The 22916-nt window shown below is 45.3% G+C and overlaps 1 protein-coding gene across 4 annotated transcripts in view; it reads right to left on the reverse strand.

The window, feature by feature from the left end:
* Arhgef28 (Rho guanine nucleotide exchange factor (GEF) 28) overlaps window positions 1-21222 on the reverse strand; it is a 308082-nt gene extending 286860 nt beyond the window's left edge. For 3 of the 4 annotated variants that reach the window (XR_873729.2, XM_006517518.3, XM_006517521.4), the window contains exon 1: window positions 20871-21222. Coding sequence is in view for 2 of the 4 variants with exons in the window: in XM_006517518.3 (XP_006517581.1) it covers window positions 20871-20901 (31 nt within the window). In the remaining 2 variants the exon portion in view is untranslated. Of the gene's footprint in view, window positions 1-20619; window positions 20713-20870 lie in introns of those variants that run through there. The other variant, NM_012026.2, reaches the window with a different exon arrangement.
* Between the last annotated feature and the right edge of the window lie 1694 nt (window positions 21223-22916).

The raw sequence follows: 22916 nt of genomic DNA on the forward strand, positions 1-22916 counted from the left end.
GAAATGAGGAAAATGGGGTTTTCTTCCCCTCTCTTCTTATAGGTCCACCACCCCAAGAGAAAGGCATCTTTTAGTCACCAAGTCTGAATTAAAGGAAAACAATACGTGGAAACCAACTTCTCTCTCTCTCCGTGTGTGTGTGTGTATGTGTGTGTGTGTGTGTGTGTGTGTGTGTGTGTGTGTGTGTGTCTCTCTCTCTCTCTCTCTCTCTCTCTCTTTGTCTGTGTCTGTCTGTCTGTCTGTCTGTCTTCCTCTGAGTGTGTGTGAGTACATGTATGCATGCACTTGCTTCTGGGTATGAGTACAGACATACATATCCCAGGATGTACACACAGACATCAGAGGATAACCATGGCTGTTGGTCCTTGCCTTCTCCCTTGTTTGAGACCATCTCCGGCTCACTGCTACACAGACTAGGCTGACTGGCCTGCAAGCTTTCAGGAATTCTCCTGCCTGTTCCTCTTCTCATTACAGGAGCACTAGGATTCCAGATGTACACGACCCTGCCTGTCCTTCATGGGTTCTAGGGATCTGAATTTAGTTTCTCCTACTTAGGTGGCAAGCACTTTACCCATTAAGCCATCTCCCCAGACCCCTATTTTTTAACGGACAAGGAGACAAGAACTGGCCAACTATTTAATTGTATCCATCCCTAGCCCCTCCCTAAACATGACAGAAATGCTCACACCACATGTCTTTGACTGTAAGTCATTTTCCCTAGAAAAATGATTCAGGAGTTAATTGGCTTTATACTGTTTCTAAGTAGTGGAAGGAAAGAAGAACACATCTTTGTGACCTTCGATATAGAACCAGGCAGTTCTAGAATACAGCCACTCATTAGCGCCAATCCTTACACAACAGGCCTCTTTCAAACTCTCCCCCACTAATTTGAATTGGCTCTGCAGTTTTCTCCCAAGTCACTGAATACAGAAGTGTTAGATTAACAAAGCAAATCGGGATCTGGCACGGAACCAACGGACCCTGGTCTCTGTTCTCCTGCATCCATATGTGCACCAATAGGAAATCTATGCCCATAAATATCTCACTGCAAAGTGAGCTATAGCTTTTCATTGTGTGTGAATATGCCATTTTAAATTTTGCAAAATGTTTGCATCTATATCCTGCCTTGATCAGCAAAGCATCGCTTTAGCTAAGGAGCTGCCAGGATCCCCTTCATAGGTCAGGGAACAAAGAATACAAAACACTTATCTAAAATTTCACTAAGCTGGTCGTGGTGATAGCACAAGCCTGTAATCCCAGAACTTGAGAGGCAGAGGCAAAGGATCAAGAGTTTAAGTGTGGCCTCAGCTACATAATGAGTTCTTGGCTATGCTAGGCTATATGAGACCCTATTCCTGTCCCTCCCCAAAAAGAAAAACTATAGTTATACTCGGTTTATACCTCTAATTAATTTTGAGATTTCAAGAGAAACCAACTGCATTTTAAGCAAATGCAACATATTAATCAATAAATATTTGCCATCTTGACTTTGAGAGAAATAAATCCTTAACTGACTGACTTAACACAGAAAATTCTGAGCAGTTTCATTTATACAGAGAATAATTTTTTTCCTTCAACTTTTTATATGGATGTTATTCAGGGATGCTAAGGAGAGTTCTACTTAGACAGAATATGTCCTGGGTGTAACAGTGCACACCTACAGCACTCAAGAGCCTGAGGCAGGAGGATTACAAATTTCAGCCCAGTCAAGACTGTGTAACAAGAGCTGGCTGAGACAGACTAACAGAATAATGATCGTTAGACAGCCGTTGGTTTGAGAATAGAAGTATCCAAGCCTTAGCCTGCACATGGTGATACACACCTTTTATATCAGTCCTTGGAAGGGAGAGCCAAGCAGATCTCTGTGAGTCTGAGCTCAATCTCTTACTTCAATGGCATTCTGATACCAAATACATTAAATACACTAAGCATGGTTAGCTTTCTCAGGGACCTTGCACATCAGATGTGCAACCACTTATATACATTCCTGGTGCACATTACTCACAGATTTACAGACGGTGACAGATGAGGAAACTGAGCACTGAGGCATCACAGCTAGGTAGCTAGCCTTGTGGCTAGGCATGTGTCTGATCTCTGCATGCGGGATGCAGAGAAGCATCCGAGGAAGGGATACCCCAACAGAGGAGGCTGTGCCCATCCCCCTCTCATCTCCGAATCACATTGTAATAATACTAGGGCCTCCAGCTTGCCCTTATCCAGAAGGCTAGCTGTTTCCCATGGGTGCCTCTCTGCATAGCCAATTTCCAGGTTAGACACTGATCTCCAATGCAAAATCAATGCAGGACAGAAAGGGTCCCTCACTATAATAATGTTGACATTTATCAAAGCTGATGACTTGGCAATACATTGGATCCTTTTTACTTATATCTTATTATAGAAGATATAAAAAAAGTTCAAATATGAAAAATGCATAATAGAAAGGTAGTTATTAAGGACTGTCTAAAATGTCTACTGATACGCAGAACAAAGACATCACATGTATGTCCTCTTAAAATCTAGTCTTCAGTGTTAGATGGACTACACTGTAAACTTCTGTGCCTTTAGATGTTAATGCAAAGCTCACAATCCACAGTATCTAACCACACATCATGAAAAAGCACATGTTCTTGGAAGATAAACCCTGTTGGTTTCCATTAGAAGTTATCTGTTATATACTTGTCCTTATACTGCATAGCTCAATACAGATGCAGACCAGTGCCAAAGCCCTGAGTTCCATCCCCAAACTCACACACACAAAAAAATAATTTTAAAGAAGTATAATAATTCTGCATTGAGTAAAGAAATAAAGGGTATTTGGGGACTGTGGAGATAAGTACTTAACATTCAAGCATGAGAACCTGAGTTAGATCATCCACACTTAAAAAAGAAAGAAGGAAAGAAAGAGAGAGGGAGGGGGGGAGGGAGGTAGGGAGGGAGGGAGGAAGGAAGGAAGGAAGGAAGGAAGGAAGGAAGGAAGGAAGGAAGGAAGGAAGGAAGGAAGAAAGAAGGGAGAGAGGGAGGTAAGGAGGGATGGAGGGAGAGGGAGGGAGGGAAGGAGGAAAGAAAGAAGGAAAGAGAGAAAAAAGGAAGAAAGAAAGAAAGAAAGAAGGGAAGAAAGAAAGAGAGAGAGAGAGAGAGAGAGAGAGAGAGAGAATGAGAGAGAGAGCAAGTCAAGGGCAGCAATATGTGTCTATAGCTCTAGCTCTGGAGAGGCAGAGATAAGAGGACCCCTATAGCTTGTTGGCCAACCAGTCTACCCAAATCAAAGAGCACAGGTCCCAGCAAACAGACTCTGACTCAAAAAAGATTAAGGTAGACAGTTACTGAGGAAATCACCCAACATCAAACTCTGGCCTCCATAGGCATGCATACACACACATGCACATGCACACGCACGCATGCACACCACACACACACACACATGCATACATACCCCCCACACACATACTACCAAGAAAATTGTTAATCACTACATTTAAATCACAAAGTTAATAGAATCTGCAAAAGTATCTTTATTATTATTATGAAATTTATTTGAATTCCATATACAGATACACATATACTTTTTTTTTAGTAAGAAACTTAAGTGTTCGAAGACAAGCTTAATGTTCCTATCAACTTCACAGATTGCTGAGCTGATGACAAAACCATCTTCACTCACGTCTGTGTAACTCCTTAACTTAGAAAATGATGAGTGCCTGAAGCATGTGGAAGGCAGGCCTGGAGCTGACTTGGAAGGCCCCCTGAGGACTAAGCTGTCAAAGTATCTAAAGGTGCTAGGCAAGCTGCCAAGAGAGAAAATGAGTTCAAATTCTTACCCATACGTAAAGCTTAAGAATCATAACAATATAAGCACATCAGAGCATCAGTAGCAGTGTCAGGGATTGCTGCACCCCCATGAGATGGATCCCAAGTTGGGCCAATCACTGGACTGCCTTTCCCTCAGTCTCTTCTCCATTTTTGTTCCTGAACTTCCTTTAGGCAGGAGCAAGTCTGGATCAGAAATTTTGATGGGTTAGTAACACTTCCCTCCACTTGAGGCCCTGCCTATCTGCTGGAGGTGGACTCTTTGAGTTCACTCTCCCCAGTGTTGGGCATTTTGGCTAAGGACACCCCCCATTGAGTCCTTAGAGTCTCTCACCTCCCAGGTCTCTGATACTTTCTAGAGGGTCCCCCCACCTCCCACCCCCAACCCCCGAGGCTGCTTATTTCCATTTCTCTTGGCCCTTTGGGCTTCTCTCCTCCCCCACCACCCCCATAACTGATCCTGTTTCCCTTTTACCCTCCCCTTCCCCTCTCCTACCTAGGTCCCCCCCACTCTGCCTCCTGTGATTATTTCCTTCCCCCTTCTAAATAGGATCGAAGCTCCTCACTTGGGCCTTTCTGCTTGTTACACTTCTTAACAGTCTGTGGGTTGTATCCAAGGTATTCTGTAGACTAATATCCACATATCAGTGAGTACATACCATGCATGGCCTTTTGGACCTGAGTTACCTCATTCAGGATGATATTTTCTAGTTCCATCCATTTGCCTGCAAAATTCATGATGTCCTTGTTTTTAATAGCTGAATAGTATTCCACTGTGTAAATGAACCACATTTTCTGTATCCATTCTTCAGTTGAGGGACATCTGGGTTGTTTCCAGCTTCTGGCTATTACAAATAAAGCTGCTATGAACATGGTGGAGATGGTGGGGCATCTTTTGAGTATATGCCCAAAAGTGGTATAGCTGGGTCTTCAGGTATAACTATTTTCAACTTTCTGAGGAACCTCCAGATTGGTTTCCAGAGTGGTTGTACCAGTTTGCGCTCCCACCAGCAATGGAGGAGTGTTCCCCTTGCTCCACATCCTCGCCAGCATCTGCTGTTTTTGATCTTAGCCATTCTGATTGGTGTGAGGTGGAATCTCAGGGTCATTTTGATTTGCATTTCTCTGATGACCAAGAACGTTGAACACTTCTTTAAGTGCTTCTCAGACATTCAAGATTATTCTGTTGTGAATTCTCTGTTTAGCTCTGTACCCCATTTTTTAATTGGGTTATTTGGTTTTTTGGAGGTTAGCTTCTTAAGTTCTTTATATATTTTTGAATATTAGCCCTCTGTCAGATGTAGGGTTAGTGAAGTTTTTTTTTCCCCCAATCTGTAGGTTGCCAATCTGATGCTATGATGTGCTTACAGATGTGAGCCTGGCATGTCTGTCCTCTGAGAGGCCCTATCAGTAGCTGACTGAGACAGACACAGATACGTGTACCCAATCATTGGACTGAAGTAGGAGACCCCTATGGTTGAATTAGGGGAAGGAATGAAGAAGCTGAAAGGGAGGGCAACCTCATAGGAAGACCAGCAGTCTCAACTAACCCAGACCCCAGAGAGCTCCTAGAGACTGAGACACCAACCAGGAGTAAACATGGGCCAGTCCAAGGCCCCTGGCACACAGATAGAGGAGGACCTGCCTAGTCTGGCCTCAGTGAGAGGTGTGCTTAATCCTCGAGAGACTTGAGGCCCAGGGAAGGGGGAGGCCTGATGGGGGAGCACCCTCTCAGAGGCGAGGGGGAGGAGGAATGGGATGAGGAACTGTGGGAAGGGGGAAACAAGAGGAGGAAAATGACTGGAATATTAATAAATAAAATAGAGAATCATAACAATACCCAGCACAGTTAGATGTCGCCAAGGGTCCAACCGTAGCGATTCTGTCTTAGGGGTGACCAACAGCTGTCTAGTTGGGCTCAAGGCCCACTCAACAGAGGGGAATCCATGCCTGTTAACCTAGCCAACCCTCATGGTTGATAAAGTCATAGAACCTGGAGAAGGACCTTGAACTCCTAAGCCAGTGTACTTCCCAACTGCCTTCTAAATACCTAAAAACATAAATAAGTGTAGCTCTCATTGATCATTAAGAAAAACTTCTTTTTGCAGCAACAGAGACCATTGCAGGAATCCACAACTGGTCAAAATAAAGAGCTCAACTGACTGTGAGATGTCCCACCCCAGCTTCTACATCTGCAACACAAGGCTACTCTTGAGGCTCAAGGAGCACAGCAGACGACAGTGTGGGAAGGTTGTAAAGGCCAGAAGACTAGAATGTCTGCTGAGAGAGGGTGTCCTCTATATATGACAGGGAGTAGCACCCGTGACATCTTAACAAGATGGTGCCAGGACATCTTACAATATGGCAACCTAAATAAGACCTGCACAGTGACAACACTGGCTGACATTCCAGTATGGGTGGGGCAGCCCTCACAAGGCTCCACCAAGTTTCAGTCCTGAACTTAGGTTGTATTTGTGTGTGTGTGTGTGTGTGTGTGTGTGTGTGTGTGTGTGTGTGTGTGAATAAAAATTAAAGAAAAGGTCATGGGGCTGGAGAGATGGCTCAGTGGTTAAGAGCACTGACTGCTCTTCCAAAGGTCCTGAGTTCAATTCCCAGCAACCACATGGTGGCTCACAACCATCTGTAATGGGATTCAATGTCTTCTTCTGGTGTGTCCGAGGACACTGACAGTATACCCACATGCATGAAATAAATCAATCTTTAAAAAAAAGAAAGAAAGAAAGAAAGAAAGAAAGAAAGAAAGAAAGAAAGAAAGAAAGAAAGAAAGGAAGAAAGAGAGAGAGAGAAAGAAAGAAAGAAAGAAAGAAAGAAAGAAAGAAAGAAAGAAAGAAAGAAAGAAAGAAAGAAAGAAAACAGAAAAGGTCATGACTTTGAGAGGGAGTGAGAGGTGTGACATGGGAGGAATTGGAGGAAGTAGACATGATGTGAACATAATATTGATATAGAAAATCTAAAAAGGTAAACAAAATAAATGTAAAAAAAAGAAAGAAAAAGATTTATTTCTGGTTTGTTTCATTTCAAGGTATCTCATGCCTATTGTAAAAGTAATTACTTCTTAGTTACATATCAATAAACACACACACACAAACATAGAAAAACAAAGGCCACCCCTAATCTCTCCACAAAGGACTGTGGGAACAATGCCTCCTGTAAATTCAGTCTTAGCTATGATCTGTCAAAAGCCACGTTTGCAAATCCCTCTGGAAAATCCTACGTGATGGATCCATACAGATCCACTCTCCAGACAAAGGCATCCTGACTGGACATGTCCAAAATAGCCTTCGCAGACAAACAACACGCCACTGTGCACCAGCCACTCTGAAGAAGGGAGAGGGGGAACCGGGAAAGGCTATCACTGGGGAAGCCGACCACATATTTGGAATTCTACGGGAATACGTTAGCAACCAGAAGAAAACAGGCACCTGGCAGGAAAAAAATGCTGAGGAAATTATTGAGGCGTGATACATTTCCTGTCAGAACAACACACGAGGTGGTGAGTCATTCCGTTAGCATCTTCTAGAATTTGTGCGACTTTACGTGCTCCATAAGTTCAGCCATGTTTACTGTGGTGCAGAGGATTTTCTGTTCTTGTTTCAAATGATAATCTATTCATGTCACCCTGTGCCCAAAAATATGTGGAAAGCAGAGAGGACTCCCTGTATCCACAACCATGCCCCTTACTGTCACCAAGACAAGACAGCACGGTGCCAATGACCTTCCCTTGTTTACTGTGTCCTTAAGCTGTGGCCTTCAATGCTGTTTGGGCCAATGGAGTGCTTAGCCCTAGACTGGAGAACTGCCCCTCACCAACAAAACAGCTCACTGTTGACATACCAAGAGAGTCACTAGGATCTTTGCCACCAGATACCTCTAGAACCTGCAAAACTTATTGAGTTCCTAAGTATTTGAAATCAGAAAAATCCAAAGCTAGATGTTTCTACATATCCTCCCTCTGCTGAGCTATCTCACCCAGTATTCCATATAAATTTAAGATGTAAATCCCTTATTAATGAGCAAATATTGTTGAAATAAGCTTAAATTAGTTGAGTTTTTGCTTTGACTTTCATACGTACGTTTATATGTGGTTGCTAGTGAATGAACCCAGGACCTCGAGTATGCTAGGCAAGCCCTCTACTCCTGGGCCATAATCCCCAACTTAAATTGCCATCCGTAGTTCTGTTTGAGAATGTGAAACATCTCTCCTCTTTAAATAGCTACTGGAACCACTGCATTTATTTCCAAGCCCAACTAAGAAAGTTTTGAAAGTATGGGCAATGAGTAACTTTAAGTAAATGTCTTAAGGGGGAACAAAAATACAAACAATCGCTTGGGTTGGAATCCTGACATCTGAAAGAGACGCCTCCAGTTTCATTTATGAGCAAAGATGATCTACTCAGATTTTCACTACAACATTTCTTCATGGTCATCGTCCTTTCTGTTCAATTTAAATTTTTATCTTGTTTTTTTATGTATGTGTGTACCTATGTGAGTGCATGTTCACATGCGCCTGCAGGGGCCAGAGATGTGTGTGTGAGACCCCCTAGAATAGTGTTACAGGCTGTGGTGGGTGCCTGGTATATGGGTGTTAGGGGTGGAATTCCAGTTCTCTGCAAGGTCAGCACATGCTAATAAGCACTGGGCCATCCGTCCTGCCCTACTCTCCTTTTCTCCTATTGTCACCAAAGTAGCCCCATACTTACAAGACAGGTTACATTTACAACACCATAATGAGGGGGATCAGTATTTGATACCTATTGTATCAGGCATGGTTTCTGGGGGAGAGGGGGAGGGGAAGCGGGGGAGAAATGGCTTCACCCAGGCTACAGAGAGCACCCTGTGCATATCATCTCTGCATCACCTACTACAGTGGCTAATTCAGCAGCACTGAGAAGCCAAGTGAACTGGGGGCCTCTTATTGCTGGTTCCTTAGAATCCAGCATATTGCCTCCCCCTAAGTAATTATTAGCCGAACTTAGTGAAGGCTCAAAAATCAAATGGAATGCCCCCTCAAAAAAAAAAAAAGAAAGAAAGAAAGAAAGAAAGAAAGAAAGAAAGAAAGAAAGAAAGAAAGAAAGAAAGAAAAGATAAAGAAAAAGAAAAAGAAAAAGACACAAAGAAGAAAAAAAAAAAACAAAAAAACTCTGGAACCAAAGAGCCTTAGAAAGAATTTCTAGATGGGTAGGGTTTTGAAACCCTACCCCAAATCCATCAAGGCAAATCCCAGACAGAACAAATCCTGCCCCAGTGCCTAAAGCAGCCATGGAACAGGATATCTTGACTTTAAGGTGTCCTTAAAAGCAGAGGGGCTGCCATGCTTTACAATGTGGCTCCTTATAAGTCTGTCATCTTTACATTAATCGTCAGGAACCACATGATAAACTGGGTTTGAGGAATTTGCTATCCCAGCCCTGATGGTGCAGGCCTTTAATCCCAGCAAGATCTCTATAAGTTCAAGTCCAGCCTGATCTACGGAGTGATCTCCAGGCAGCCAAGCCTACATAGTGAGACCCTAGATAAAATGAAAGACCACATTATTTTTGGAGAAAACTTGGCTGATGGTGCTTGAAAAAAAAGAAAAAAAAAGCAAGAGAGTGTATGAGCTATTTATTGTAAGTGTTCTTACTTTAGTTGAAAGCTAATATTTATCAAAGTGCCATTCATTTCAGGGCACATTTCCCACCCAGCCTGAGAAAAGTGAGGTACATTAAGTTCTACTGCTAAAGTGAAATTAATATCCATCGTCAATCATCTTAGAATCCAATTAGAACAATTGCTAGGTTATTCCTGGCTCATTCCACCTGGCTGCTCAGGACGGGTTCTGACACCATCATGAACTGTGACAGGATAATCCCTGAGAACCAACAGTTCTTTTCCCCTGTGAAGATGCAGCGTTGAGCTACCATCTTTAAACCCAGCCTCCTGAACATCTGCATGTAGCCAAGTGTCTTAAGTGTGCTCTGGGAATCAGGCACTGTGCTAGTAACCCACAAGAGGTTTAACATACCATCCTCCCTCCATAAAACTTGGAAAATGGAGCTTGGCCTGTTGGTTTGGACCTGTAACCCCAGATATTCTGGAGGCTGAAGCAGGAGGGTTGCAAGTTCAAGGCCTGCCTTCGCTGCAAAGTGAGTTTGAGGCCAGTCTAAGCAGCTAAGTGAGACCCTACCTCAAGATAAAAAAAAAAAAAGTAAAGGGGGGAGGGGGACTGGAGACGCAGCCAGGGTAGAGAGCTTGCTTAGTGTGAGTTCCACTGCCATTACCCTTGACCTAGTTGAGAAGAGGACAGTGGCACATGAGGGCTAGAGAGGCACAGAGACTTGGGATGGCCCCAAACCATGGATTTCAGATGATGCCACTGGGTAACACGACCCAAGATTCCTATCCAAACTTCAATTCTGATCCAACCTGTGCCATCCCTAGACTGACAACCCTGTTCAAACCTTCCTCTTGCAAGTCAAACTCAACTCACAGTGATAAGACTGTTTCAAAACCCATCTACTCCAGGTAGCTAACCCACTTCCAATCCCCCCTGCTGACTGTCCACTTCTATAGAATGATAGCTAATAAAATAAAGATTCTTGCCCTGAATGTGAAAGGAGAAAGAAACTCTGAGTCCTTGGGCCAGAGAGATGGTTCAGTGGGTCAAAGCACTTGCTGCCAGGCCTGAATGACCTGAGTTCAAAACCTAGAACGCACATGGTGTAAGGAAAGAACTGACTCCTGCAAGCTGCCCTCTGACCGCCACATGAGCACCATGGTACACATATTACATATATATTTATGTACATACATACATGTAAGCATACATACATGTGGCGAAATAGTATTATTTTTAAGATTTAAAAACCTCTTCTAGGGACGGGACTGAAGGCTCTTGCAGAGGACCTGGTTCTGTTCTCAGCACCCACCTTCCAGTTCACTGCTCCACTTCCAGGGAACTCAATGCCCTCTTCTGGCCTCCACAGGTACCATGCACACGCATGGCACATATACATCCATGCAGGCAAAACACTCGTACACATACCGTAATTAACCAAAAACAAACAAAACTATTCCAATGCATCTCCAGAGCACACATAGAATTCAACTAAGATGAGGCTTGAGGTTTCTCGAGCCAGTCATGGGAGAGCTAGCTCAGCCCCATGTCTGTTAAACAAAGAAGCACAATCCAAGCGAATCCAGAATTTCCTGACGCGGTCAGACATGTTCAGGGTGATATGGCCAGAAATAATTCGACAGGAGGGGTCACTGCCACTGTGATGCAAACTCAGTTCCCTATTGGTCAAATCATTGTTAAGATGTTTTTTAACACATTTAGATCAGAAGGCTAAAAATAAAAGGATGAGAAGTCTTTGTCTCATAAGGAAGAAGTTTTGGTCCAAATTCTGGCCCTTGAACTACACATCAGGAGTGCCTTCCCACTGTTCCCCTTTTCAATGAGCAAGCTTTGAATTGATGGGTGGTGCCCCGAGCATCTCATATGACAACTCAGTATGACAAGAAAGACTAAATTTCTACTTTCAGTGGGTAAGATCACTTGCTGTGTAAGCCAACAGAGCTGAGTTCAAACCTCCCACATCCACACAAAGCACCAATCAGCCCCCATGCTGTGGAGGATGGAAACAGTAGGATCCCTGAAGCTTGCTTGTTGGTACCCTAGATTCAGGTTCAACGAAAGGCTCTATCTCCAAGGAAGAAGATGGATAGTCATACAACAACCTGACAACCTGACGTCCTCCTCTGGATGTGTGCAGGGGTGGATACACAGCTGAGGCTATAGAGCATGAAAAGGAGGCTCTGGGATCAATACACACACACACACACACACACACACACACTTCTGGCATTCTGGTAAAGCCTTAATTAACAGGTCTTGTACAATGTCCTTTGCCTCCAAGACTAAGGAAGGAGTGGCTCACAGGAAACCTGTTCCATCTCTGAGGGCCCTGTAATAACTGAAACAAAAGCAACTTCCAGAGCTCCATTCCTGAGAACCTTTGACAGGTTGAAAGCCCGGCAGCTCTGAAAAGCAGCGCCCTGGGGTGAGTTGCTTGTGACAGGAGCTTTCTGAAGCTCGAGGGAGCCGGGGTACACTCTGCCTTGGTCACAAACCTGGACCTTAGTTCTCACCTTAATCCACTTCTACCAAACTTTACTCACAAGTAAACCAAACCTGTAGCATCCTCCCAGGGTACACGCTGGTGGATCAGGAGTTCAAGGCCATCCTTACCTTCATATACTGAGTTCAAGGCCAATTTGGGTTACTAGAGACCTTGTGTCAAAACAAACAACAATTCATAAAATGACCACAGACATTCTATTGCAGAGGAGATTGGTGCTAGGGAGGCCTGAGAGGGCGCGACACCTACTGGGCTCACCAGAGCCAGGCCTTCTAACCTCAAGCTTACCACTAACACTAATAAAAGGAATGATTTGAGCCAGGATAGTGGTGCACACCTTTAATCTCAGCCTTTAGGAAGCAGAGGCAGAGTTTAAGGCCAGCCTGGTCTACACAGAGAGTTCCAGAAACTAGCAAAAATAAAAAAAATGACCAGTTTTCCTGCTTCTGGCCCACTTTTAAGAACAAAAACAGAGGGATTCATACCTTAAAAGTTGGGTTAGACAGACAGACAGACAGACAGACAGACAGACAGACAGACAGACAAAGGCCAAATAACCTGAGTTTTTCCAAGGAAATGTTCATCTCAACTTAATTTTTCAATCGGGGTGCCAAGGGCAGAGCTTGGTGGGGAAGATGGCAGATGTCTGTTTGGACTGTGTCTTAGTCAGAGAACAGTGATTTTCTGATCAGAAAGGAGAGAAGGGGACTGGGGCTATAACTCCATGCTCTCCAGGGCATTTGCCTAACATATCTGAGACCCTGGGGGCAGCAGGGTATGGGCAAGAGACTTTTTATAATCCATGGAGAACTGTGGAGACTAACAGAAGAGTCAATCCAGGAGATAAGCATTTGTCATTACAGTTTGCAAAGGCGGAGCCTACAAATTCTATGCAGAAGGCTTTCCACGTTGCTCTGGAATGAGATTCTAGAGATCACTGCAGGCTGGTATGCAAGAACAACTGGGCTCTCAACAGTAAGTTTCTTGAGAATCTGCCCCATGTTGCTGGGTGGTGGACTAGTGAGAAGTAGAGTGGATACAGTGTATATCCTTGTGACAAAAGGAAGAGCAAGAGGCAGGTGCTGGTGCCAACAGTAGCCATTAGTCCTCTCTACCTGAAGCTGCTTCCCATCCTCCTGAAGTCTGGGAGACACTCATTTCACTCCACTAGACCGTAGGCTAAGCAGCAGGGGGTTTACATCCTAAAGAATGGTGCCACAGAGCCTGTGGATAACTTCGAACTAAAAGCAGTAGTGAATGCTACATTTACCAACCCGCTAACCCATTTGGAAAGGGTACAACAGTCACATGCAAGGAAATAAATCTAAGAAAGAAAAACAGTGCCCAGAGGACTGAAAAGGCAAGCTTTCCCGGGGCCTATGAGGGAGGTGTGGCTCTGCTGCATCACACAATAAAAGGAGCTGTGTAGTTGCAAGGTGGTTGTAAACTCCAGGATCAGAGATGCGGCAGCTGTGGTGACAATGTTTCTAATGTTCTGTGTGGAACAATTCATATAGACGAGGGCATTAAGCTCTCCTAACAAACGGATCCAAATGGGGGATAAAGGTTTAGGTCAGTGGTTCTCATTCTGTGGGTCATGGCCCCTTTGGGGATCGAATATCAGATATCCTGGTATCAGTTATTTACATTATGATTCATAACGCTAGCAACATTACAGTTAGGAAGCAGCAACAAAATAACTTTATGGTTGCGGGGGAGGGGTTCCCCACAAACATGAGGAACTGAATTAAAGAGGTGCAGCATTAGAACAGTTGAGGACACTGGTTTAGGTGACTTGAATGGCCTGGCCCTGAGTCTGAACGGAAGCTTTTGATCTTCTCCCATGAGCTGGGGAGCCGAGGGCACTGCTGCGCTCCATCGGATGTCATCAGAGACTGAACTCTGAGAAGAGGGTGGCAGATAGGAATATTCAGCACAGTAAGAGAATTCCAAAACCACCACATATGTTGCCACGTTTTAAAAACGACACCACGAGAGCAAGTGTTCGGAATGGCCAGCATGCCGCAGAATCATGGTGAACTTGGTGGGAGGGAGAATGGTGTTTAGAAGCCTCAGCGTCCCACGGACAAGACTATCTCTACAGCTTAGAAGTTCCTTCACTGCACTGGGACAGCTGGTTAGCCATTTGGGAGTACGCTGTGTGGCTGAGGTGTGCTTTAGCAGGGAGCAGACAGACGCTTCCAGGTGTCTTGTCAGTCCGCAGATTCGGATTATTCCATCAAGAGTTTGATTTGTTTCTCCTGACAGAAAGGAACGACTTCTTTAGAGAGGTCCACAGAGAGGCCTTGCTACAGAAGGACAGGAAGCCATCTGCTTGCTTTCTCATCCCTGCATCCCAGTGGTTTCCAAGGCAACCTATACACAACACACAGGAGCACACCATTGCTACTCTCTACTGAGACACTGAGGACTGGAAGAACTTCTGATCATGATTAGCAAAATAACTAATCAACTAATCCATGGGCCACTTTACTTTAAGCTCCCTCCAAAGTAACCTACCTAAATCAGGATCCCTACCAGCATTGGTCTTAGGCTGGAACACTGAGACTCACATGTAGAAACATACATGTAGGCCTGATACCTGAGAGCAAGTGATCAATGAGGAAGATATGGTGACGGGCTCAGAAAGAAAAGCAGCTCTGGGGCTACGGAGTTAATCAAAGGCTTCAGAAAGATTATGTTTGAGCTGGGTATCAAGGATTATAATAGGTGATATCTCAGAAAGAGAAGAGCCCCCCCCCCCCATGAACAAAGTTGAGTTAGACATTCAATCGTTTCTTGGTATCCGAGGGCTGGAGGTTCCCTAACCCTCACAGACCCTAAAATCCTGTGGTGCTCAAGGCTCATATTCGCTGGTGTAATATTCATGTGTAATTTGTCCACTTCCTGCATTCTAGATAAATTCTATTATCCGGTGCAATGGCAGCTCGATGTGCACACTCGTTACCCAGTTTTATGCGCTGATAACAGCCAAGAATTAACCTGGACATGTTAGAAGCAGGATTAACTTTCAGTAGGCAGTTCGCTGAACCTGAGGAAGCAAACCTGTACAGCAGTTATTAGGCATGGCTGATGGATGTAAAGTGGTCACAAGACCAGATCACTAAGGACATCAACAACATAGAAGAAAAGAACACACGGTGAGTGGTCAGCACTGCCCCTTTCCTGGACACTGTAGAACAGAGAATGCTAGAAACACCTAACAGCCTAGGAAGGCAGCCAACCCAACTTATGTTGGAATAACCTCTTTTTAAAAACGATGCCAAGTCCATCTGGAATTGTGTCAGTGAATAGAATACTCAGGTTAGAAATTCAGGGTGGCGGGGTGGGGGTGCTGTCAAAATAAATAAAGTCAGTCTCATTAACCAGAGAGAACCCTAGACATTCCGAAATGCTAACATTTGGATATACAGCAAACCGTGGAGTTGGAGGGAGAAAAACAGGAATCACTGACAAAGAGCCAGGTGGCAATGAACAGTCTGTGAGTCAGGAGTGCTTACTGGGAAAGGCTATGACCAAGGATTACTGCCCAAACCATGCAGTCCAGTAAATTATCTTAGATGCCCTTAATGACATGTAGCAGATGTGCACCCCGGTCTCCATGCCGGTTCCCAACAACTGGAGTGGAGGCTCTCTCCTAAAGCTGTAGCCTGTCTGTGGTATCCGTTCTCCAACAGGGCTGCCTTGTCTGGCCTCAGTGGGAGAGGATGCGCCTAATCTTGCAAGAGACTTGATAAACCAGGGTGAGGGGATACCCAGGGGGGCTCCACCTCAGAAGAGAAGGGGAGGGGGAAGAGACGGGGAGGGAATCTGTGAGACGGGACAGGATTGAGGCATCGTTTGAGATGTTAATTAATTAATTAATTAAAAGAACCCCTTAAGGAGACAAGACGACCTTTGTTCCAGAATTTATTTGTACCATGAAATCAAAGAAACAATCAGCTTGCTTATCACCTCTTTTCAGTGGCACACTATCCCACAGTGGGAGCAGGAAGGGGCCAGGGAATCAGCTGACCCTCGAGAGTGGGATCTAGACTTCCTTGCCTGCAATCTCTCGGGACCAAGTCCAGAAAGATAACCTTACTCTTTCAGTTCGATGGCTGTAAGAGCGTATGACTGCTGCTGCAGCCACAGCCCTAGCCTGGAGACCACGCATGCCCGGGCTTGTGGACTGAGGCCAGGAAAGGTGAACGGACTGAGAGGCTCTGGCCCCTTTTAAATTTCAAGACTGTACAGAATGTTCAAACTGAGAGGGTCTTAGAGACCAGGAGCCTCATCCTTTCTGCTTTGCTGGATGAAGATCAGAAAGCGCTGATACTCGCTCAAGGTCACACAGATGGAAGGTTATGAAGAGGTCAGTGTCTGCCTTAGATTCCCAGCCAAGGGCAGTTTGCCCTGGGTCATACTGACATCTTACCACCTTTCCAGGTGGAAAGCCTGCTAAAACCAGGCACACATGTGGGTGCTGGGGACCAAACCCAAGGTCTCACATGCTCAACATGTCTTTTATCTGCCACTAAGCAACACCTGTAACTGGTGCCACCTCTTTTTAAATGCTTCATTGTCATTTGTTACCAACATAATAACCATCTATTTCTGATACCTACTCCTCAACCAATTTCAGCAACTGCCAATGCGGTGGGTTACAGCTGTCTTCCGTTTACTTTTAACCGGGTCTTGGGCACGCTAGGCAAAGTGCTGTACCTCTGTGGATTATGTCCTGCCCTTGACATTTCCATTTCAAAGATAAAACCCTCAAGTAAAGAAAGAGTCACATAGCCAGGACAAAGACAGGTCTGTCGAACTCCCTGTGGCTTCAAAGTCCACCCTTGAAAACATCTCATTGGAGTTTGTGGAATACGGATTCTTTAAATTATAAAATAAGGGACGAGACTACACATGAGCACCAAAAGCTTGATTACCGGTGTTGTACAAAGGATTGAAAAGCTAACTGTTTTTAAAGAATTCGATCTGTCTCACGGACTGACCAGATGGCTCAGTGGATAAAGGCACTTGCTGCCAAACCTAATGACCTAAATTCAGTCCTAAGAGCTCACACGGATGAAGGAAAGAGCCGGCAATTCAAAGGTGCCCACTGACCTCAACATAACCTGCACACACAAAAGTAAGTAAATAAACAAACAAATGAAAAATTTAAAACTCTCTTGATCATATATGTGGGTTTTAAATTTTTATTATGTGTTCATTTGTTTTGGGCATTTCTACGCTTTGGTTCAGGTGTGGAGGTCAGAGGACAACTTTCAGGAATCTCTTTCCACCATATGGATTCTGAGGATCAAACTCAAATTGTCTGGCTCAGGAGCAAGGGCCTTTAACCCTCTAAGCCACCTTGCCAGCCCTTGATTAGCTATCTGTTAAGGAAATGTCTGGATACCTGTTTGGTGGGACTACAGAAAGCATGCTACCTGCATTTCAAGTACATATTTTTCTCATGCTCAGTAGTCATAAGAAGCCAGCTCCTTGGCAAAGGTAGAATGTGACTCACCTGAGGGCTTGGTTCCTGCCTGCTTTGGTGCCTCCCCTAACACACACACACACACACACACACACACACACACACACACACACACACACACATCTGCTCTTCAAGGAACATCACTTTTATATTAACTTTCTACTAAAATCAAATTTCAAATGATTAATAACTGAAACAAGAGACGGAACCTCTAAAGATCAGCAAAATGTATTTTTGATAAACATATTCAAAACCGACATCACTGGAATAAATACGCAACATTCAATTATTTTTTTTCACTTTCCCTCTTATTAAAGAAATGATGTCAAATCCCATTATCTTGTTTACCCAGGAGAAGAAATCCAGGAGCAATAACAGCTCAAATAAGCAAATTACAACTGTATCTAAGATCAAATTTCTGGGGAAAATGGGAGCACATTAAGATGTATGGCCTCACACAGGCTCATTTCCCCAGCCAGATGCCTTGATTGTGGTGCAGGCAAAAATCCATTCTGAAAGCAGGACCAATCCTAAAAACACAAAAGTGACAGAAGTGTCTCTCTGTGCCTGAAGTCACCCACCCAGGGGATTAAGGCAAAGAGCAGCATGGAGCACACAGCAATTCCTCTGATTTGTTGAAGGAATGAAAACTGAAGAAACTTTTCACAGAATGAGAAGCATGCAGGAGAAATTTTCAAAATGTCCGATTAAGTTTAGACAATATAGTTTCAATACCATTATAACGACAGTTGTCACCAGGGCTGGATGAAATTACAGAGTATAATCTGCTCCAGGCAAAAACCTCTCCTGGTAAGCAAGAAAAATATCTCTAAGCTCAGCTTTACCAAAGCAGGAGATTCAAACCCAAGCCTTTGGGGTGGTGTCATGTTTCCAATACAGTTGTAACATGACAAAATTCCCTGAGTTTCTGGGCTTCAAATCTACTACTGTTTTTAATTTAGTCCAGCATGACCCCACTCTTGATACTAAATCTGACCTGAAGTCACAGGGACAAGCCCGGAGCTTCTTTTTCCCACTGAAAGTAACACAAGTGCAACTTCAGTGAAACCAAACCTACACAGACCAGAGCTGTCTCAATAATACCCCAAACCCAGGGCATTCAGGCAGAATAAAATGACAGCCCCCTGGGACTGTGGGAGACATGCAGGCTCTATTTGGCTCTCTCCTAACCATTTACCAGCAAAGAAGAGGGTTCCAACATTTACACTGTTCATCTTTTTTCTTTAAGAATCAAGACTTGATCACAAACTCTGGCAGAACTTGGTTAAGAGCCTAAGTACCGATTTTATATCAAATACTTCATCTTCAATAGTATAGTTGGCCACTAATACCCACTTGTTATTTTTTTTTTCCTCTTCTCACATGGCATACAAGGGAAAGAGAGTCACATGTATCAAACACATATGAAATTCCTGCCCAGTGGAAATCTTAGCCACAAGAATGGTTCCTTATGAGAACACAATAAGAAAATATTTCAGAATTTTCCAAATTATATATATATATTGAAACCCTAACAGGGCTAATGAGATATCACAGAACCTTCGTCGCCGACTCTGATTTCCTTCTGTACCTTTAAGTGTTTCTTAACCGCTTAGAGGCAGACGGTACTTCAGAGGAAAGTCCCTCCAACACACCTGTTAGACAAACTGCTGGCCATTGGCCTGGCTGTGCCGCCCTGATAAGGGAAAAAACAGTCCAAAGCAGAGCAAACACTGATTCTCTGTTCTCCAGTCTCATGTCACATTAGCCGGGACACGCCCCAGAGTCCCTTACCCAAGAACTAGTTCTGTGCCTCAGTTTCCCAAACCACAAAGTATCAAGTATGATGCTATCCAAGTTCTATAATCAAAAATAATTATGCATAATCACTATAAAGTCTGCATCGGAATATCACTTTGAAATGCTACAACCTCTCCAAAAGGCATCTGCAATGTTCTCTTCCTTCAAACACTCCAAAGGAGTTAGCGCTACTATTCATCAAGATTAGACAAACACCTATTTGTTTTAACATTCACATAAAAACTCAAAATAGAGCTATGGAAAGCTTCCCAGGAAAGGTTATCAGAGCTTGAATTATCGTGTTCAAAGTGGTTTCCACAGAGCCTAACTAGGGCAAGCCTTTGATTTTGTTTGTGTTGTTGAGAATAGAATTTCATTTTACTGAGACAGCTTCAGGGTCTAGGAACACGAGAGGGCAAAGTACAGAAAAGCAGTGTGTCCGTTCTTTATAACTGTAATTCTTGACTGCTTGGTGCAGAATCGAGTGCTCAATCTCTACAACTTGGAGTGTGTAGAGGCTGGCACTTGAGCAGGGGTCAGGGAGTCAGATGCTAGCAAACACAGATGTTACCCTTCCCCTGGGCCCACCCAGCTGCAACCAATAGGCAGGCTCTGTGGGCTCCTAAAGTAGTCTCCCTTAGAAACCTAACTGGTGTCTGGGAAACCAGAGCTGGGTTTCCTGGGTGGTCTGAACACCCAGCGTTCACAGAGCTCACAGCAAGCGAGAACGCCTTCTCCACCTGTGACCCCTACCACCCACAACCGAGTATTCCAGAGAAACTCATGGCACAAGCGCACGGATTCCCACCCAATGCTAAAAGCCCCTCCCAAACAAGATGACCATAGATGCTTTTATAAACTCAGCAAACGTTTCCACAAGAAATAAATGTCCTGAACTTGAGACTGACCAGCAGTCTGGGGTACATCCCACACACACACCAAGCATATAGGTGAAGCTGGCCAGAAACACAGATGGGAAGAGGAGAACCAGGCTCTCGAGGTTCACCCTTCTCCAGCCGCCTGCCTCTGATTTCCATCGCTTGCAACTAGCTTTGGTTGAGCTCCGTCACCCTCTGCCCCCTCCCACCCCGCTTGCCCGAGAGGGTGAGGGGTGGCCGCTGCCTCCCGTTTGCGCTTCACAGCTGCTGCCTCCGACCCGGCAGCGCCATGCACTTGTTGCCATCCCCAGGTACCAGGAGGCGGCGCCCATTCCTCGGGCTGCCCAGCCGACAGAGTGCAGCCTTTCACCACCTCTGCAGACCCCTGCGTCCTCGGGGACCCTAGAGAAACTTTGTCCCCTGAGAACTCCGGTGGGCAAACTTCGCCCAGGGCTGCGGGGAGACAAGAGGGATGGCTCCCGTAATCCGCCTTTACCTGGAGCTGTGGCTCGGGAACGCCAGGAGCCCTGGCCAGGCGCTGTCCCCGAGGCCTGCCGAGGGCGACCCGCCGGCCAGCGTCGCCCGGAGCGGGGAAGCCGGTCCCCAGCTGCCCACGCCCCTCCGCTCCGCTGGCCGCACCGAGGGGCGGAGCCGCAGCTCCCCCCACCCCACCCCACCCCCGCTCGCCCGCCCGCCGCGCCCACAGCTGGGGCCACCCCCTGCGCCCCCTGGTCCCCGCCTGCCCACCTCTGGCCAGCCGGGCTCGTCGCCGCCTCATCACATGGCCGCGCCCGCCACCAGCTCCAGGAGGAAACCTGAAGCTGCTGCGGCTCCGCCGCCCCCTCCCTTCGCGGGGCGGCGGCCGGTCGCCTCGGCTTTCCTCCGGCGGCGGGCACGGAGCGGGACCTGCTGGGCCAGGGCAGGGTTGCACCCTAGCGGCGGCGGCGCCCGCTCGCCCCGGGGGCCTCCACGCCCTAGTGGCGCCGGAGGAAGGAGCTGGCCGGTCGGCTCCTAAAGGGAGCCGTGCCAGGCCAGAGGGAGGCTCGGGTTGTCCTCAGCTCAAAGCCACCACACCCGGGACATAATAGTGCCCGGGTCTGTTACAATAGGAAGTACTATTTTAAAACAGCCGACTCCCTCTAATTCATGAGGATGATGGAGGTTCCTCTGGCCCAAAGCTTTGCAGGCTCGATTCCCTATGCGTTTATGCAAACAGGTGCCTAAACGGCACCAACATTTGTTTGTTTGTTTTTGAGAAAGCCATAGCCACTTTTACAACACCTAACAATGTGAAAGGACCCCTTGGATCTTAAAGCACTGAGGCACTTAGCACTGAGTTGTCCCGAGTGAAAAGTCTCGCCATTGTACAGCTTACTATAAAATAAGCTTAAGATGATTATTCCAGCTTTAAAGATAAAATTAAGCGTCTACTTTTCTAAGTTCCTTTAATATTACCTTTATTTTTCTCAAGAAGACAGACCGACTACATGGACAGGAGAGATGTGTTGGCCCGTCCCAAACCATCACTGCCAGATGCCCTGGGCCACCCTCCTAACATACCTGTTTAACCAGAGCCTAAAGAATGGCAGGATGGCAAAAAAAAACCAAAAAAACAAAAAACAAATCAAACAAAAACAAAAAAACAAAACCCAGGGTCTGAGGTCTTTAGCCCTGTCTTAGGGCAAACGCTGCCCTTCCTTCTTTATAAAGGACCTGACATTGGCCTTGCAGTATTGACACTTGTATTCATATCCTCTGATGTCACACTGCAGAACCTTAGGTCCCAAAGAAGAGTGTTCTCCACTGAAGAACTACGAAGTCCCGAAGATAAAAAATAAAAGCAATAACACTTTTCTCGAACATCAATATTTTCAATGTGAAAAAGTCAACTGGAGATTGGCTGAATCAACACACCACACACAAGTAGTTTTCAAGCCTGTTAGCGGAAAAGTTTGTAAAAGAAGCCTTTGTTGATCCCTCTGTTGCTGTTGTTCTTTTGTTTCTTTTTCTTCTTCTTCTTCTTCTTCTTCTTCTTCTTCTTCTTCTTCTTCTTCTTTAGTTGATTCTGTCATATACAGCTTGAGAGAGGCAAGGAATTGTGGGAAGAGGAACAGGTATTGTAAGACATTAGCCCAAGGCTCTCTTCCACACGAAAAAGAAGCAAACGGAGGGAGACTGTCCCTAATGCTCTCAGCATGATTGTAGAGGACATGTAATCCCACCGGCTGCAGTTTTCTTGCTCTCTCTCAGGCACTGAGCGTGATCAATATTTAAATAAGTACTTGGCTTTCAACTTCTCTAGGTTCAAACTCTAAGCCACATGCTCCGCCAACCTTGAGAGAAGCAGTAACTGCCTGAGGCAGAAAGCTATCCCTGTGTAAATAGCCGTTTGCATCTGCTTGTCTATTCTGCAGATACAGGTCGCTCAGGACACACTGGGACTGAGCTAGGCTGGAAATGCATGTGTTTAAAATTCAAGCTCTCCTGTTCTTAGGTCACAGACCAGAAACATTCAGCCAGGAAGCTAGCAGGTGGGTAATTCCACTGGCATCGGCCCAGCTTTCCCATGAGTCCTCCGCAGTTTCCCAGTTCATCTGGAGGTCCAACCTCTATTCATCTTTAGCCTTTATTTGACACAGGTTCTTCCCTAAGTCCCTTCTCCACTGTTATGCCTTCTTCCACACTCTGACCTTTGTCTTATCACACAGCACAGCACCTGCCTATACTTGCTGTCATACGAAGGACTATTAAAATTCTTACTCTGTCTTCAATTTGCCCTTTCGAGGACAAAGA

Source organism: Mus musculus, chromosome 13, assembly GCF_000001635.26.
Source record: "Mus musculus strain C57BL/6J chromosome 13, GRCm38.p6 C57BL/6J".
NCBI lineage: Eukaryota > Metazoa > Chordata > Mammalia > Rodentia > Muridae > Mus > Mus musculus.